This window comes from Myotis lucifugus, unplaced genomic scaffold, assembly GCF_000147115.1.
Source record: "Myotis lucifugus unplaced genomic scaffold, Myoluc2.0 scaffold_1301, whole genome shotgun sequence".
Classification (NCBI taxonomy): Eukaryota; Metazoa; Chordata; class Mammalia; order Chiroptera; family Vespertilionidae; genus Myotis; species Myotis lucifugus.
The window spans coordinates 1,238-19,022 of NW_005872349.1; the positions used below are offsets into that span (position 1 = coordinate 1,238).

The 17,785-nt window shown below is 58.1% G+C and overlaps 1 protein-coding gene across 1 annotated transcript; it reads right to left on the bottom strand.

Annotated features, from left to right (window-relative positions):
- Positions 1 to 995: 995 nt before the first annotated feature.
- Positions 996 to 15,014, bottom strand: QSOX2 (quiescin sulfhydryl oxidase 2). The gene is made up of 11 exons (XM_023748351.1): positions 14,165 to 15,014; positions 12,655 to 12,703; positions 11,447 to 11,552; positions 11,210 to 11,300; positions 10,368 to 10,513; positions 9,294 to 9,428; positions 9,004 to 9,133; positions 7,664 to 7,786; positions 7,339 to 7,489; positions 3,411 to 3,599; positions 996 to 2,222 (listed from the first exon to the last, which is right to left on the bottom strand). The coding sequence occupies exons 3-11, from the start codon at positions 11,515 to 11,517 to the stop codon at positions 1,717 to 1,719; spliced, it is 1,542 nt and encodes a 513-aa protein (XP_023604119.1). The 5' UTR covers positions 11,518 to 11,552; positions 12,655 to 12,703; positions 14,165 to 15,014; the 3' UTR covers positions 996 to 1,716.
- Positions 15,015 to 17,785: the final 2,771 nt, after the last annotated feature.

The following is a 17,785-nucleotide window of genomic DNA, read 5'->3' on the forward strand; positions in this document are numbered from 1 at the left end:
TTTCAAACATCAGATTTATTTCAAAATGTGCACATTACAGTTTTTAAATACAAAATGTTCACTTTCTTTGCACGTAAGAAATTTCAGACATTTTCATGTCAATTAGTTTCTTTTTAACCAAATTCTCCCATTAAAAATAAATACATTTAAATTACTGAACCAATATATTCATTGTCTCAATAGTTACAACTTTAGAAAACAGACCTGAAGGTAGCATCCAGTTCTGAGCAGGCCACCACATGAGGTGTGCAAGGCGGCTCACACTTGCAGGTGAGACCCTTCCCGTGGCCGCATAGCACTGGCGGTCTGCTGGAACTTTGCCCCTCTGATGTCACAGACGTGACCTCAAACCGCAATATTACTATGAACCTTAGAAGCCAACATTGCCTGTCAAATGGGTTGATGTAGGACAGTGCCCACTGCTCACAGAAACTTACTTTGGGGGAGAAAACGACATTTGACACGAACCTAAGGCAGTTTAATGAAAGAGGCCAGTATTTCCCGTGGCCTCTGTAAATTGGCCCGTTTTCAAGTGGAAAGGAAACAATATGGTGCCTTCAATAACCAGGCACACGAGCCTCAGGTTTAAACCAGAGGCTTCTAGGGGTTAAACGTGTCACCAACTGGAAACCTCTGGCAGGGGTGGCGCAGAGGCTCAGCTCAGGGCAGGGCTCCCTGTTCCTGGCCACGCCTGCCCCCAGGTGGGCACCGGGCTGGTGGCAGCATTGCAGGCACCATCCTCGGGCTCCCCTGAGCTGGGCTGGGGCAGGACCTGGTGCAAGTAGTCCACACGTGCTTAGCCGCTGCAATGAGGGAGCATGCGGACACCACAGGCACAGTGGGAAGAACTACTTACCACCATCACGCACACAAGGGGGCACACACACAGGCGCGCGCGTGCGCGCACACACACACACACACACACACACACACACACACGGGGGTGCACACTGCTGGGCATCTGCATAAGGGTCTCAAAGGAAATGCCCCTCTGGGTTTTATAAATAATGTGTTAAAATCATTAAATGGTAAATAATTAACCACCAAAGCCCGGAGATAGGCCCTGTGCCAGGACCTGTGTAAAACACCTTCAGGCAAATGCCAGCGAGACCCCATCACCACCCACTCCGGCTCTGGGCAGTGGCTCAGGAGGGCTGTGGTGCTGGATGGCAGGGGCCCAGGCGGAAGCTCTGCTCTCAGGCTCACAGTCTCCCGACTGCCGGGGACAGGCAGCCTGGGTGGCCCTCACGCACGGAGCTCTCTCATCACCAGAGTAACAACCAACAGGCCAAGGCACTGTCCCTGAAGAGTAAGACGAGCACCGCCCTCCCTCCCCACACCAAGTCTACCCCCCATGGCGGGGATGTGGGGGGCGGGGTGTCCCCCTTACCCTCCATGGGGAAGGGCTGGGTTTTTCTCCAAATCCCCAAAGGAGGCCGTGCACAATGGATGTAGAGCCCAGTAAACTTGATGAAAGTGGGTGCAAAACATTCTTTTTGGCCTGGACACCCCACTCCCGTTTTCAGACCTAGAAGAGTAAAAACATAGAAGTCGCTTTGCTATGGATTTGTCAGAGGCGTCCACGAACTGTGAAGGCCGGGAACGCACACAGGCCCCAGCTCTGGGACCACAGCTGCCATCAGCGGGGAGCAGGCCCCCTGCCTGTCACCCCTGATCAGAACTGTTAAAGCCGCAGGCGCGGGCGGCTGCTCAGCTCTACACAGACGGATGGCGGTGCCGGCCTTTCCACCGCCGGGACCGCACTCGGAAGAAGAAGAACATCACCATCAGGAACATGGAGGAGGCCACGTAGAGCAGGACGCAGAGGCTCATGTCCAGGCTGGAGAAGCCCATCCCCAGGAAGGGTGCAGCCGCCTCCACCTCCCTGCGGGCCTCGGGCCTGGCTGGTCCCAGGTGCGACCCCTCTGAGGGGCGAGGTGTGGGAGGCAGTGCCCCGGGCTGGAGCAGGCTCTCGGCCCCGTGGTCTCCAGGCCTCTCTGGGTTGGCTCGGCCTCCCTCTGGCTCCTCGGCCTCGCCCGTGCCACCCAGGGCCGCGGCGTATGTGTGCACGAGGTTGTCGCTGCCGTAGTGCCGCTTCAGGAACAGGAGAACCTGGTCTTCGTCCCAGCTGTCCAGGCCCCTCAGCTCCTCGTGGCAGGCGGGGCAGAGGTCCGGAGTGGGCCACGCAACCTTGGGAAACCTGGGGTCCTCGCTCGGATGGCCTGGGAGCGGGAGGGAGGCAACTGTGGGGAGGCCTTCCCTCAACTCGCCCACCACCCAGGGCTGCCAAGCCACAGGCCTCCCGCCCACGGTCAGGTGCCTGCCTCCCCCACCCTTTTGGTCCACCCACACCCACTGAGACCTCCCCGCAGGGACTAGATGACGCCTGTGCCCCTCACCCCACCTTTCCTGCACAGCTGCCCCCGCTTCCCTAAAGCATCCTCGGGCGGCCCCCATGGCCAGACTACACTGCCACTCACCTGCCCTGCTCCTGTCTGTCCCACTGCTTTGCTAAAGGTGGGCTGGGGACTACGGGACTAGGAGACATCCCATAGGCTGCAGAAAGCCCTTTCGGCGGCAGGGTAATGACGGGGGAGGGGGCACGGGCTCTTGGAGCTCAGTGCTGCCAGGGCAACCTGGGACTCACTGGGAGCACAGGTGGCAGGCAGAGGCACGGGGAGGCCTGACACCTGCAGCAGGGCCTCCACGGAGGGGCCTTCACCTGCACCGACAGGAGGGCAAAGCTGGCAAACAGAAGGGGCCAGGGCCACGCCACGTGACCAGAGCCAGCAGGCAGCTCTGGTGCAAAGAGCAACCAATTTTCTTTAGTGCTTGAGTTGTAATATGTTTTTGTAATACAGTGGATTAAATAAAAACCAACAGTTTAGTGGGTTTTCTATTCATCTTTATCAAGATTTACTTCTGAGTGGAATTATTTTTAAGCCTAATTTTAATCTGCCACTGATTTAGGAGCAGTTTGAATTACTTAACTCTGAGAAAATGTATGCGCCCTACTTAGGCTTTAAACAAAGCCATTTTGAGGAGTTTGATTTATCGTCTGAGAGCAGATTTTAATGACACTAAAATTCCTTCCTGAAAATTAATTATGACCCAAGCCTCCCGCTGCATCTCACTGGGCCTCGTGGGCTCCTCAGGGGGTGCATGCTGCCTGCCAGCTTCCACGCGGCTCCAGGGAGAGAACAATCTGGAAAGCAGGCACCCTGGAGCCTGAGAACAGCCCCTGATGGCGGAGCAGGGCTGGCTCCCGCTGTGAGCCCAGAGCAGGCAGAGCGGCACCGAGGCCAGGTCATCCCCACGAGCAGTGCTGCCCCCCCGCCCCCACCTCCCCACGCCTCACAGGACATGCTGACGGGCATGGGCACGGGCAGGCCACCATGGCTTCTGCTTACCTGCCAGGCGGCTGTTCACGAGGTTATGCTTCTTCCAAAGCCAGAGGATTGCTTGGTCTGGGGTTTTCACAGAATCCATGGACTCTTTAGCCATTTCCTCAAAATGCTCCCCACACTCTTTACAGCCGAAGAAGGTGAGCAGGTACCTCCGGATGGTCTGCAGCACCGCCTGGGGGTCGTCTTCGAAACCTGCAGGGAGCAAGCACTGTGGCACCGCAGAAACGAGGCACAGAACGTGTCTGATGGTTCCCACTGGAACCCAGGGCTGGGGTGGTGTCGGGAGCCAGGAACGGGCTAAGGCCTGACACTGGACGGCAAGGAGCAGCACCTTCCCAAACACCGACGGCAAGCATGTCAAACTCACGGCCCACAACCAATACTGGTGTGGCGCAGGCAATGTCACGGTACGTAGGAAACACTTTAATAAAAATTTCGTAACTTAATTTTTACAACATCCTGTTATACATAATTATTAATAATGAACTACAATGTTCGTTAATGACTGATGACTATCATCCTGTTGCATTCATTTCCCTTACACGACTTAACGCGCAGGCGCACCACTTCTCTCCACTAATACCAGCAGCGAATATTTTAGCAGCCGATGGCCACGTCATTCGTCTTGGACTGACTTGTTTGGTGTGTGCAACAGGAAGTATTTCACTTTCGGAGAACAAGAAAACTAGGTTTATTTGCATTAACACTTATTAATTTGTGCAGTTATTCAGTGTTGGGTAAATTAATGTTCAAGAAAAAATATTAATTTTTGTTAAAATGTTCTATTTTTTTATGTTAATGATGACCCATTTATTTCAGCCCTTTGTATTCAGCATGTTTCTATCGAAATAAACGTATGTTTCTATGAAAATGGAAGCTGTTGTTTTTTTTGTGGCCACATAAACTTAAACCTTGTTTATTTGGCCCGTGTTAGCCTTTGAGTTTGACATGCTTGACCCACGGCAACAGGGCTGCTGGCCCCACGGCCTCCGCCGAGCATGCCCTGTGCAGCCCCCAGAACAAGCACCAGGGGAAGGACCTCCAGGGGCGAGCCGCGCCTCTGACCAGGTTCCGGCCCCACCCCCAGAGCAGGGCTCTGCCTCGGGTCGGGGGGGCCCTGTGCACGTCCTCCCACCTCACAGGCAGCCCCGAGGCTGGTGCCGGGGCCACGGCCCACTCCTCTAACTAAGTGCTTGTTCTGCTCCGAAGTCCTTGCACAGCACAAGCCCAGGTGTGCACGTGGCCTTAGCTCGTGCCTCTGGGGTGCCAGCAGCTTCACACTGACCTTCCCAAGGGTAGCCTGGGACGAATGGGCAGTGGCCAGGGCTGTCTGGGGAACGGCAGGCACCAGGACCTGCCCTCCTAGGAGAGGCTGCACCTCTGGTGGGAGCGCTCCAGCATCCACCCTCAGTGACAGCCCCGCACGGGGCCCGAGAAAACACACCCTGACATTTCGGGAGAGCAGCCACAGGCAGGGGGGCAGAGACAACGTGGCCCTAACAGGGGCCCAGAGAGAACCACAGGGCAGCCTGCGCGGGGCCTAGCGGGCCTCTTCAGACAGCTAGGATGGGGGTGAAGCATACAAAGGAGACCTTGTCAGCATTAAAAGACAGGCAGCAAGATAACTGGGTAAACAAAAGACACACTTTTGAGACTGAATCCGTCAGAACCAACAGCAGGCCCTCGTGGTCTCTGGCTGAAGCCGTCGTGGCTCCGCCTCACGGCCACGCCCACTAGCCCCGAAGCCCCAGCGGCCTACCTATTTCCATGTCCTTTAGTCACTAACTGTGGCGGCCATTCCACTCCGAGTTGTGAGCTGAGCCGACTGCTCCCAGGCTGTGTCCAGGGCAGTGAGGCAGTGCCCACAGTGAGGTCGCCACGTGCACGCGCTCGGCTGGGCTCTGCCCGTGGCCCCTCGCCGGCAGCCAGCAGTCCTGGGCCGACATCTGCTCTGCTTCACCGTAATCCTCCTTTTCTCTCCCCAGCCAAGCGCTGCTCACTGCGACCTCCCTAATCTTTAAAGTGCACAAGAACCACAAAGCTCCACCTGAGGGGATTAGGGGACACGCAGGCTTTTAGTCGATGGGCTTAAGCGTCCAATAAGGAGAGGAAAAACCTTCCAAGACATAATCCGACATCTCCGTCTGACCCAGTTCTGCAGTACGAGGCGTGCTCCTGGTAGAGCTGCAACGTGCGTGGCTACTGCTGCCGGGCGAGACCCCGCCGTGTGCCGCCCTCCGACACAAGGCAGTGCGACACCGCTTCGCAGTCTCCTGGGGACGCAGCCCTGGCGGCTACCAGGCTGCCCTCAGCGTGTGCTGCTGCCAGGGCAGGACCCGGAAACGCGAGGCTCCAGCTGTGCGCACGGCTGAGGTGGTCTGATGTCACTTTTGTCCGGGAGCTCCGCGTTTCCCCTGAAAGTCATGCTGCTCTTGTCCTGTGTGATTCTTAAGAGAATCTCAAGTCTCAAAGCCCACCTCTGTCCCATGAGACCCTAGAACTCAGCGCTGCCTGGAGGAGAGCTTCGTGGTAAAAATGCCCGAGGGCGGCCCTGCCCTCTGCACCCGGCAGGTGAGCCCTATCTGACCGACAGGGTGTGGGGAAGCGATGCCTGTGCCCGCCGAGGCCCTGAGAGCAGCTTCCTGGGTGTGGTGAGAGCAGGCCGGGTGCAGGGCTCGGACCTTCTGAGTCCAGACCAACCGGCCATGCCTCTGGACAAGCACCCACCGGTCCCACACAAGAGCCACCACATCTGGGTTAGTTTGTTAGGCAGCAAAAGGTAACTATGAGAGAATTTTACACTTTTACTGGAAAGAACATTGGACTGTGTAAGTCAGATGTAACATAAGCATCAGTGGACCTCAACAACTAAGAAAATGACAACCAAGCCCAGCTGGCGCGGCTCAGTGGTCGAGCATCGACCTATGAACCTGGAGTCACAGTGTGCTTCCCCGTCAGGGCACATGCCTGGTTGCAGGCTCGCTCCCCAGTAGGGGGCGTGCAGGAGGCAGTCGATTGACGTTCTCTCTCATTGATGTTTTGATCTCTCTCTCTCCCTCCCTCTCCCTTCCTCTCTGAAATAAAAAACATATTTTAAAAAGGGAAATGACAACTAAGAGACAGCGGCCTGCTGGGGCCAGGCAGTGTCCGCACAACCAAGTCCAAAGGGTAAAATATCCAGCACGTTTCGTAGTGTCCACGGAGCATGCAGAACATGACGACTTTGCGTTAGCTACTTCCTGGTGACTGAAGTTAGTAAACCCACTCAAACTTTGGTAGTTTTTCCTCTTATGGCAGGCGGCCCCTGAGATGGCCCCGGGACGCCAGCTCCCGTGAGCAGGCGAGGCCATGGCTGACTTCTAACAACCAGAACACGCACAGCGAGGGACTCACTCTGGCGGAGCCAGTGCTGTGGGAGCTGCTGTGGAGAGGGCGCGGGGAGGAACAGCCAGCAGGTGACACCCAGGCCCTCAGGCAGAGACACTGCCCTGGCAGAGGACCTGGCTTGGCCACATCAGATTCCTGACCCACAGACACTGTGAGAGACAAGAGTACACTGTTTCAAGCTGCTGGGTTTTAGGGTAACTTGTCAGGCCACGAGAGATAAAACACGCCCTTTCCTACTGAGTCTCACACCTGTAAAGCACAAGCAGAGGTTCCCACAGCAGGTCCTCCCCCGGCTGGGACTGGGCGGCTGCAGGGCATCTGCACGTGCCGGGCCCAGGGAGGGAAGAACTCGGCTCTGCATTGGGCGCGTGGGGTCTGCGACCTGGAAAGACGCTCCCTCCACCTGCTGAGCAGGGGCCCCCAGGGCCCCCGATGACACACTGCCTTACAGCCAACCCCCGCTGCTGAGCTTCCGACGGCCCCGGCCGGCGCATCCCGTGTGCGTCCGGGGGCAGACAGCACCCTGGCTGTGCGGGGACGTTACCTGTGTCATCCAACGCGTCTGGGTGGGTCCCGGCCCGAACAGTCAGCATGTGGAACAACTTCCAGAGAGAACACGTGTAACCCCTCAACTCCGGGCGGCTTCCTTGACATCCAACCCACTTTATCTGATTAGTGAGGAATATTCCAGAAATCTGAGCAAAGAAAGAATAACAGATATAGAAATAGCTGGTGAGTGAGCGGACAGCACCAGGGACAGAGGAGGAGACGGGCAGTCGTCATGGGGACAGGGACAGAAACCCCGCAGAGGGGCCCGAGGAGGGGCCGCGGGGATGCCCGTGCGTGGGCAGGAGCCGGGAGGTGCGCACCCGCATCTTGTTGTTGACCAGGTCCAGGATGGCGTTGTAGGGCACCCGGTCCAGGGGGAGGCTGGCCAGCCACTCCTGCAGCATCTCCAGCAGCTTCCTGACGGGCGGGCGGCCGGGGAACAGCTGAGGGGGAAGCACCACACTCAGACCCCTGGGAAGGCAGGCAGCCCCTCAGGTTTCCAGGCGCAAGTGTGACCAGCTGGTCAGCGTGTGGCACTCGCCCGGCGACCCCTGCGCCCAAGCACCGCGAGACGTGCCGAGTGGCACTGCCGAGAGGGCCCCTCACTCCTGACCTAACTTACGAGACGACGTCGATGCTGAAGAACAGCGGCGACAGCTCACTGTCAGCCCCGGAAACTCTTTTCCGAGAGGTCGCCCAGGACCACCACCAATTACGCGCATGAATTTCAAGTCTGAGTCAGCTGCAGGAAGATGGCTAAGATATGCACGGCCACCCTGGCCTTGGAGCTGGGCCCGCTGCTCGCTGAGCCGGTGCCGACAGCGGAGGCTGAGCAGCCAACCGCTGAGCAGCCGACGGCCCATGAGCAGGAGGACATTCTGGAGATTCTAGAATTCTGAACCCACAACAGGATCAAAGCCTGTCCAAGCAGCTTTCCTTTATTCGTGGGAAACGCACTAGGCGCCTCCTAGTTATTCCTTTAAACGTAAATCGCATCGCAGTGCTGTGACTGGGGCCCTAGGACCCCGGCTAGGCTACCCCAGGAGTCAGAGAGCAGAGGGGCCACAGCCAGGCCCAGACAGGGCTGCAGGGGCAAGAGAACCAGGGCTCAGACCTGCCCCAGGAACCTGAGGGGGGTGCCTCCCGCCTCCCTCCTCCCAGAATTTTCTGGGCCAGAAAACAACAGTTGGCCAAGGCAGGAACTAAACTTTGATGAACACTGCGCTACCTCCTACTAAAGGTGGAGGGTGGCGCCCACAGCACTGGTCCCGGCCCCCCCAGCAGACTCCAGAGGACGAGGATAGCGGCCGCGCTGTACCCTCCGTGAGGGTGCTGTCCGCCTGCTCCTGTTGTCCCCATCCCCCATGTCATGGGGCTGCTGGCGTCAGCCACACACCGAGTCAGTCCCACAGTCCCCACCACACTCACCACCCACCTGGGTAAGTGCCCCTGGAGATTGCCCTCCTGCCCATGCCCCTCCCCCCCCAACCCAGGCCCCCTGCTCAGTGCCCCCTTCAGGCCTGGCGTCTGCATGAGCCACGCCCCCGGTGCCAAAAGCGGGCGGGGCACCGCTGGCCAGCAGAGTGCACGTCCAGCTCAGGTCGGCCTCGTTCCGCAGGGTCATGAACCGAGCCCCCAGCCCAGAGCAGACCCCACACACCTTGGCAACGATAGTAACAAAGTCCTTGAGTGTTTTCAGCTCTGCCCCGGCCAGTGTCCTGTGGGTGGCCAGCTCCACCCTCAGGAGGTAGTGCAGCCCCGACTCCAGGTCCGCCGTGTACAGTTTTGACCTGAGATTAGATATCACAGAGCCAGGAATGAATGCCTTCTCTCCAGTGAGCCGCCCCCCGCCCGGAGGCCTGAGCCTCCAGCGAGCTGAGCCCGCAGCTTCCTGTCCACCTGGGCCTCCCAGTGCTCACCTCCCACACCTCCTGTCCAAAGAACACTTGCCTGTCAAACTCTCTCCACACCACAACTTCAGAATTTTCTTCTTTGCTTGGTTTTTCAGGCAATGCAAGCGATTTTTTCCTCACATCTGGCAACGACTTCAAATAAGAGGAAAAAAATGACCGAAGAGGCTTCATGCTGCGAGAAAGGGGTGGGTGGGTGTGGGCTGAGCCGGAGCCCAAACCTGGCCCTGAGCTGCCCAGGCCCCTTCCTGAGGGAGGGAAGCTGTACTCCCCTCTCCCGCCCTTCACTACAGGTGCCGTGGGTGTGGCCTCGGAGCTGGCCCACCCCCCTCTCCCCAGGACATGAGACAAACACCACTCTACCCTGAGCCTCAGCTGCTCAGGGACACCCGTGGGCTGTGGAGCCGGCTGAGCACCCGCAGCATCAGCTCTATGACGTGTGGAGGTCTCGGCCTCGGTCCTCCCCTGAGCCTGCTGCTCAATGGGCCCCTCGAGCTACAGGGCGTGTGAAGGCCGACTGAGACCTTCCAGTAGCTCAAGATCATGCAAAGTGCGCCTCTATGTTACATCGTACAGACGACACTTCCACATAAACGATCCTTGGTCTGAGGCGAACGGCAGTGCTCAGGGAGCTGGGGGAGCAGTAGCTGAGCCTGGCCTGGACTCTGCTGCAGGCCCGGTGTTCAGTCCTCGCGAGCTCAGCCGCAGGTGGTACAGACGCCCAGCTCCACCAAAGCCCGAGGCCCCCAGGCCAGCGGGTGGCGTGAGAACCACTCAGCAGGGCGGAGAGGTGGAGACCCGGCAGGCAGCACAGGTTTTGGACGTGACCTAACCCTTCCGCCCACAACCTTTTCCAATTCGGGATTCTCTCAGGGGCCCCAGTGCAGAGGACAGCTGTGCTCTCAGGAAGGAGAGTGGACTGAGGGGATGGAGTCCAGAGCCCACCCGTGCCCACCGCTCACTGGGGAAAGGGGTGTGCCCCCCCCCGCGCCCCCCCCTCCCCTCCCCCGCTGACACAGACGCGGACCAGACCATATCTGGCTTGGTGTGAGCTCCCACCCAGATGGTTCCGGGATGCCACCATCAAACAGTCCTTCAGCCAAACTACGCTTACATGTTAATTAACCCGTGGGACCCATTTGGGTAAACCAGGTAACAGGAAGGAACGGAAGAGATGCCAAGCTTCTCCAGAAAGGCCGGGTCGCTGTCCAGTGCTCTCTTCACCGCGATGTTCTCGTAAGGACTCAGGTCCAGGATCACCTGCATCAGGAGGGAAGGTCACCCTCGGCCCAGGTGGGTCCACAGGGAGCGGCGCACAGAGGGAGTCCTGCTCACAGACCAGAGCAGTGTCCCCGGGAACACTCGCACCTGTCTTCTCCACACCCAGACGGTCACATTTCAGGCAACTGAGCCACGGACACCCCGGCAGAAACCAGACGGTCTGAGGGGACCTGACAGTGGCCCTGGGCGGTACTGTCCCAGCCAGCACATCCTCCACGAAACTGACCATCAAGTGCCCCCCGCCCCCGGGGCCACAGCCCCAGCATCCCCGGACAGCAACAGGGTCCTGGCCTCTGCCTTGTGCCCAGGCGGGGGCAGGGGGAAGAGGACTCGGCTCTGAGCAGAGCTGAGGAGCTGCTGCCTCCACCCTGGCAGCCATCTGGCTAAAAAGTTGGGAGCCCAGAATACAGCAAACAAACTGGACTCCAGAGCATAGGAGCAAAGCAGCACCACCAGGCCCAGGTCCCCGCCCCCTGAGCCCTATGCCCACGTGGGGACAAGACCAACCTGTGCCCTACTCTTCTCCTGCCCTCAGAGACGCTCCCCCACTGTCTTCTCCACAAACCAGACGATTCACCGAGTAACACGACTACCCGAGTTCTCACCCCCGGAATCTAGGCCCAGGCCCTGTGCTGAACCCATCACGCCGGGCCCGACAGGATATAGACATGGTACCTCACGTCCAACATACGAGCTGTTGCTCTCAAACAGAACAGCCACGTAGCGGCCCTCACGGTTGTCAAGGAGAGAAAGGACGTCGCTGGGCCTTTTAAGAGGAAAAAAAGGCTTTCAGTGTCTCTTGGAACAGTGCGCTGGCCACCAGGCACAGGGCCCACCCCACTCAGTGCACATCTGAGTTTGCAGAATTAATTCGACGCCTAACGTGCCATTTTCTCTTACAGAACCACGCACCGAATAGGGTCCAGAGCCGGGCAGGCGGGAGGCCTGTTTGCGTCCGTGTGGTTCTGTAGGAAGTCAATCATGGCTTGTCTCACCGTCTGCAGCTCTCGGTCAGGCCCTGGGGAAGTAACCACCATCATCTCGGTGACCTTACCACATGCCCCCCCCCCCCCCCGGTCCCCAGCGGGGTGCCTCGCACCGAGAGCTTGGTACAGACAGTGGTGAGTCCATCAGGAGGCTGCACGGTGAGGTGACAGGGACGTATCGCACAAGGCGTGCAGACACAGGGCGGGCACGCTGACTCCACCCACACCTGGTTCATACCAGGCGGGATGGCCTCTGATTAGAATGCAGTCACCGTGGGCTGACTGGTCACCGTCTGGGGCCTGATCTGGGCCCATTCATAAAAATTCACCAGGTGTGCACTTCTCCAATATTTTTTTCAATTACAAAGTTTACTTTTTAAAAAAATAAAAACTTTATCACGCCCTAGCCGGTTTGGCTCAGTGGATAGAGCGTTGGCCTGAGGACTGAGGGCCTGGGTTTGATTCTGGTCAAAGGGCACATGCCTGGGTTGCGGGCTCGATCCCCAGTGTGGGGCATATAAGAGACAGCCAATCAATGATTCTCTTTCATCACTGATGTTTCTATCTCTCTGTCCCTCTCCCTTCCTCTCTGAAATCAATAATATATATATATGTATATATTAAACAAACAAACAAAAAACTTTGTCACCACTGTGTTTGCCAAAAGAAGGCAGAGCACAAAATAAAAACTTCCTGCTGAAACCTGGCTGGTGTTGGTCAGTGGTCAGAGTGTCAGTCTATGGATCGAAGGGTCTCAGGCTTGATTCCTAGTCAAGGGCACGTGCCTCGGTTGCAGGTTTGATCCACAGCCCTGGTCGGGGTGTTTGCAGGAGGCAACCAATCGATGTGGCTCTCTCACATCCCTGTCTCTCTCTCTCTCTCTCTCTCTCTCTCTCTCTCTCTCTCTCAGCCTCCCTCTCTTCCACTCTCTCTGAAAATCTCCTGGGTGAGGAATAACAAAAGCCAAACAAACAAAACCTCCTGCTGAGACTCGCCTGCCTGAGTGCTTAAAGGAGGTGGGCAGGAGGCTGGTGGCAGCGTGTAAGCTGGGGCTGGGACAGGCTCCTGAACCATTTGTCCGTGATGGGTACCTGAGGCAAACCTACAGTAAAGGCACATTGCTTATGTCCTTACCTTTAAAGTTTTCGCCAGTTGTAAAGTCCTTTGTAAATGCTCTAAAATACTAAGAGGAAAAACATAGGACAAATGAGAAACAGCCTTACCTGGGGTCTTGTCGATGTATGATCTTTAGCCAACCAATGAGCATTCAGGTACCCCAAAGTCACCTCCCCCCAGAAAGTCTGCTCGAAGCCCTGAGGCCCCAGAGGAGGAGCCAGAGGTTGTATCTGTGGATCTGAGGCCTCCTGCCAGGTGTACGGGGTGATTCGCACCCATCAGCATTGTTACTTACACGCTCCGACCCAACAGGGCAGAGCCACAGACAGCGCCTTCCCCGACCCTAAGGGTCTCACTCTAACGTCACAAAGGCTTCCGGGGAGGATGACAGGCACAAATGAGTATCTCTGAGCAGAAGAAAGCATTTTCTATTGAAAAGACACGTTGAAGACAGTTACGGACGGGAGCGGTATCGCCACACTCACAGCTGATCCTCTCGAAGGACAAGGGGCTCTGGAAACGAGTGGGAAACAGACACACGACCCAAAAGGAAGTGGGCAAACCCACGCGCAGACAGGTCACAGTGGGGTGTTCTGAGGACCACAACCAGACAGGCTCGTGTTCCCTGGTCAGCAGGAATGTCCTGGTGCAGCCCCTGCCCAGCAACACACTGCCAGGCCTGTGCCCAGAAGGCTCTCGCCCACATAAGGGGACACGTGCAAGTGTTGTCACAGCAGCCGGAGCAGAACAGCCCGGTGGCAGCAATGGAGGGACGGTGGAGCGTGCTCCAATAATGGGGTGACTGTCAGCAACGTCCTCTCAAGTAAGAGACTCGAAGCTTCCAGGCAGCACTGGGCCAAGTACGCAGCAAACAAACCCAAATGGGAGAACGTTGGGAGGGCCAGACTCGGCCGAGAGCCAGGGGCTGGGCCGGCACGGCCTGTGTGAGGCTCGTGAACATGTGGGGAAGGACGCGCTCGGGCACAAGCTTTAGGGCTAAGGGGAGGGGGCACGGAGCTCCCTCAGAGTGCGCCCTCCATTGTGATGCGCTCTCGCTCGTGTGCAGGCGTGTGACTGTGCATGTGTGCACACGCACCCCATGTACATGGTTCTCTGCCTTCCAGTTGTTAACCCTCTGCCCCTAGTGGGAGATGGGAACACATCTGTCTGGGGCCCACGTGGCGTGCTCAGGGTGGCCAGGCTGGGCGCCGTAGCAGGGGGTCCTGCAGGCACCCAGGGAAATGAGCATAGTGCACGAGGCGTCAGCTCCCGTGGGCCACACGTGGGTGGGGAAGTGCGGAGGCCCCACAGCAGACTCTAGCAGCAGTCCCGACCACCCCACCCTCACCACACAGACCCCACAGCAATGTGCCCAACCCCAAGGGGGGACCAAAAAGGGACCCTCTGCAAGCAGGCACTCCACCACATCTACAGAAGCACCCCATATGCTGGAGACGGAGGGGCTGCCTTTGGTGAACCCAGCTCAGACAGAAGGTCCAGCAGAGCCGCGAGGCAGGAGGGTGCTCACCCGGAAGCTGGGGTAGAAGTGGATGTCGTAGGTCTGGCACACCTCGTGGTTACTCTTATCCGCACAGTCCAGGGCAGCGACGCGGATGGTGGCGGCCCAGTCTGAAAAGCAGAGGCGAGACCTTCAGTGTGAGAGAGAAGCATGGACTGACTGCCTCCCGTATGTGCCCGGCTGGGACTGACCGGCCACCTGTTGTTGTACAGGACGACGCTCCAAAGAACTGTGCCACCGGCCAGGCTGAAATTTTTATTAAGGAAAACTCCCAACATCTGAATGAAATAGAGAGAACAATGCAGCCACGTGTGCCCTCTGTCAGTGCCAACGATGATCAGCTGCTGGAACCTTGTCCATCCAAAGGCCCCCCACTTCCAGAACTGTACCCGCCAGATGCACTTCTAAAGGACAGGGCTCTGCACCCCCATCTGCCACTGCGTCATCACGGCGAGTCGTCACACGCTCCCCCAGCAGCAAGCACCCAGCGATGCACAGCTCCTAACCGTCTCGTCTTTGCTTAAACTGTTTGTTTGAATTGGGTCCAAACGAGGATGTTGGTTGGGACTGCGGATGTGTGCTGTCTCCTGTCCCCACTTGTCCTGCTTGTGGGAGGACGTGGGTCCTCTGCTTGCAGCCTCCCGCCAACTGGCCCCCTACCTCCGACTGTGTCCGACTGTGTCCAAGCTCCCACCAGCACACAATGACCCTGGCTGCCTCCCTTCGAACTGACCACCTGCATGCATGAATTCCCAAGGCTGCAGCCAGATGGGCACCTCAGTCCTCCTGCCTCCCTTGCAGGCGGAAGCTTCCGTGCAGTGGACACTATGCTCCCAGCGCCCTGAGGCCGGTTTCAAAGGAACGGTCCCCACATCCTCCAAAGGCTACTCGTGAGGTGTTCCCTGTACGAGGTCTTTCCCTGCTTCTTGGACGTTAGGATTGATTGCACCACCCATGACCCTTCCTGAACCTCCCTGGCTCCCTGCCTGCGGACGCCCGAGGAAGCAGGACCAGAACCAGGGCGGCCTCTGCAGAGACAAGCGCAGGGCGCGCAGTGGGGGCCGGGTGAGTCCTGCCGCCTTCTCCCGCAGCTGTGACTTCTGTGCAGGTCTCACAACTGCCTGTGTGCACCGTCTAACAGGAATGTGGTTAAAAGCAGGTGAGTTCCCTGAGCTCTGATAGGACCTAAAACTGCAGCGGTTACATGAGAAACACGCCTAAGGAGAGAAAACACTGACCATCCCCAGATCCTACACAACATGAAGGCCTGCATGTAACACCAATGAGTGACTGCTGTTTTCACCCAATCTACCCCTTTTGCTTAAACAGGCACACTTTTTTCTTCTGTAATTATAAAAAGTTAACCACCATTAATAAAACGCAACAGGTCAAGTAACAAGAACATCTAAGCTGTGTTTTCCACAACCAATGACTGAACATTCGAGCCTCAGAAACCAATTCCTGTCTCGAGGCCACGTGACCTGGGTGGGAGAGAACTGCCAGGCCCTCCCGAACCGCAGGCCACCCCTCCAGGGGCTCGGGTCCCAGGCCAGAGGAGGAGGTGATGCTCACGCAGACAGCAGAGATGGCTGTGCTGAGCAAGGCCGCGCCTCCGCTCCTCTCGGATGCTGCCTGCCCAGCCTGCCCTCCCACTCGTGTCACAAAGCATCCACGAGGCCCCAGCTCACAACACAGGGCCTCACTGTTGGTTGGGAATTTCCATGACACACTCACCGCTGCCCAGAGAGCGTTACGGAAAGGAAAGCGGCCAACACTGCACACGCAACACAGTCACAGGAAATGTCAGGCAGCCCAGCAGCAGAAAGATGGCGGACACTCGGTGCTCGCGGGTGCGCACGCTCCGCGCCTGCACAATGGGACTGGCCCTACCTTGTGATTCTCAGGTATTTCTTGGTGTGTTACTTAAGAAAGGAATGTGAGACCTGCTCCCGCAGGGTGCGCGTGGGGACCACACCCCAGGCCTGTGTGCATTTGCCCACTACGTTCTCCAGTTTCTAACCTCACAGCATTCCCAGAGCAGAGACTCCACGTGCACAAGTGTCCCAAGGCTGGGGGAACACTGCCCGACGAACTCTGAACACGGCTGGCCAGGTGGTGACGGTGCTGCAGGAACGCTCCTGAGTCTGACAGCACGTGCCGGGTAGGACGGGCCGTCAGCCCTGCGTTCAACAACTTCGTCCCCTGAATGCAGAAGCCGGGGTGCAGAAGAGCCGGGTCCAGAACGGGAGGCTCCAGCACAGGCCTAGGCAGCGCACCCCCCCCCGCCCCTGGCTCTGGGCACAGAACATCCTACGCGTGCACCCACACTTGTTCCCTAACGTGAACACTGCACCCACCTCTGGCCTTGGAGATCCTGGAGCACCTGGGCAGGATCATCGCAGAGCAGAGACCTCCCTCATCAAGTCCCAAGTCCCAGGAGTCAGGGCGCTGGAGGGTGCCTGACCCTTGCATAGGAACTCCTGCCCTCTCCCCTACGCCCCACCTACTTGCCATCTCCATCGCTGTCCCAGGCATCCCTCCCAAAATGCAACCCAGAGACTCCTGATCCTCTGCCTCTGCACCCTGTGCCCATCCTGCTCCCAGAAGTGGGGACCCAGCTCCCCTCCCAGGGGCACCAGCCCAGAGGGCCCAGCTGCCTTCTCCTGGTGAGGGAGCAGGCTCTGGGGGGCAGGAGGCCCCTCTGCAGGGAAGGTGGGAGCCACGCAGACCACAAGCACCAGCCTGGTTTCCAGCCTCCAGCTCCTCAGCCTCCCAGCGTGCAGGAGGCAGACCCCCCTCTGAAGCAGGCCCTGGGCTGGAGGCTTAAAAATGAAAACCTCGTTTTCCACAGGAATGAAACAAGTGCTCATTCCCCCTCCACAGCTCTCCCTCAGGAAGCAGCAGGAAACCTCCACTCGCACACCTGACACGTGCAATCCTGGGTTCCACAGAGCCCGCCCCACACCCACTTCAGGGCATGGTGTCTGAAAGCAAAGACCTGAGTGCAGGGAGCACGCGGACACGGTCGTGAATGACCGCAGAGCAGACATCGATCTCAGTGGAGCTCGCAGGAGCACACCAGCAGGGACAGGACGGCGGGGGGCCGTGGCCCACCTGGCTTCTGGGACCCCTGAGAATCCACAAGTCTGTCTGTAACCGCCATTCCACATACACACGTCCCCTGGAGCCGGCTGCCGTCCGGTGGAGGGCACGCCGACCCTCACAGGCCTTTGTCTGTCTCTGAAAGAAGGCCGTCTGCGGGAGGCCACCAAACACAGACGGGGAGGGTTTCAGTTACTGTCCCTGCCAGTCTCCGGGCAGATGGGCAGCATTCAGGAACACAAAAGAGACACTCTGTTCCCAAAGAAAATGCAAGCCGTTTCAAAGGTTTGCTTCAGTGTATCTGCCCCATTCAACTGGGCTCCTCCCCTCCTCCTGCCCACCTGCCTGTCTGGGTCCCACACACCACGGAGACACCACTGTGACCCGAAAGCTCCGCGCCTGGTGTCAGCTTCCCCAGCAACATGCGTGCGGCGGAGGCTCCGGGGCTGCCACCAGGGGCACCACCAGCAGCAGCCACAGCCTTTTTTTAGGACCATCGGCTTAAAAAAATGCGTGTGAGACAATTAC

Coding starts and splice junctions, on each gene's coding strand:
- QSOX2 (XM_023748351.1), bottom strand. CDS start 11,517: ATGATTGACTTCCTACAGAACCACACGGACGCAAACAGGCCTCCCGCC. Junction 9,429..10,367: donor TCCCACGGGTTAATTAACAT/GTAAGCGTAGTT, acceptor CCTTTCTCGCAG/CATGAAGCCTCTTCGGTCAT. Junction 7,490..7,663: donor TGGTCAACAACAAGATGCGG/GTGCGCACCTCC, acceptor TTCTTTGCTCAG/ATTTCTGGAATATTCCTCAC.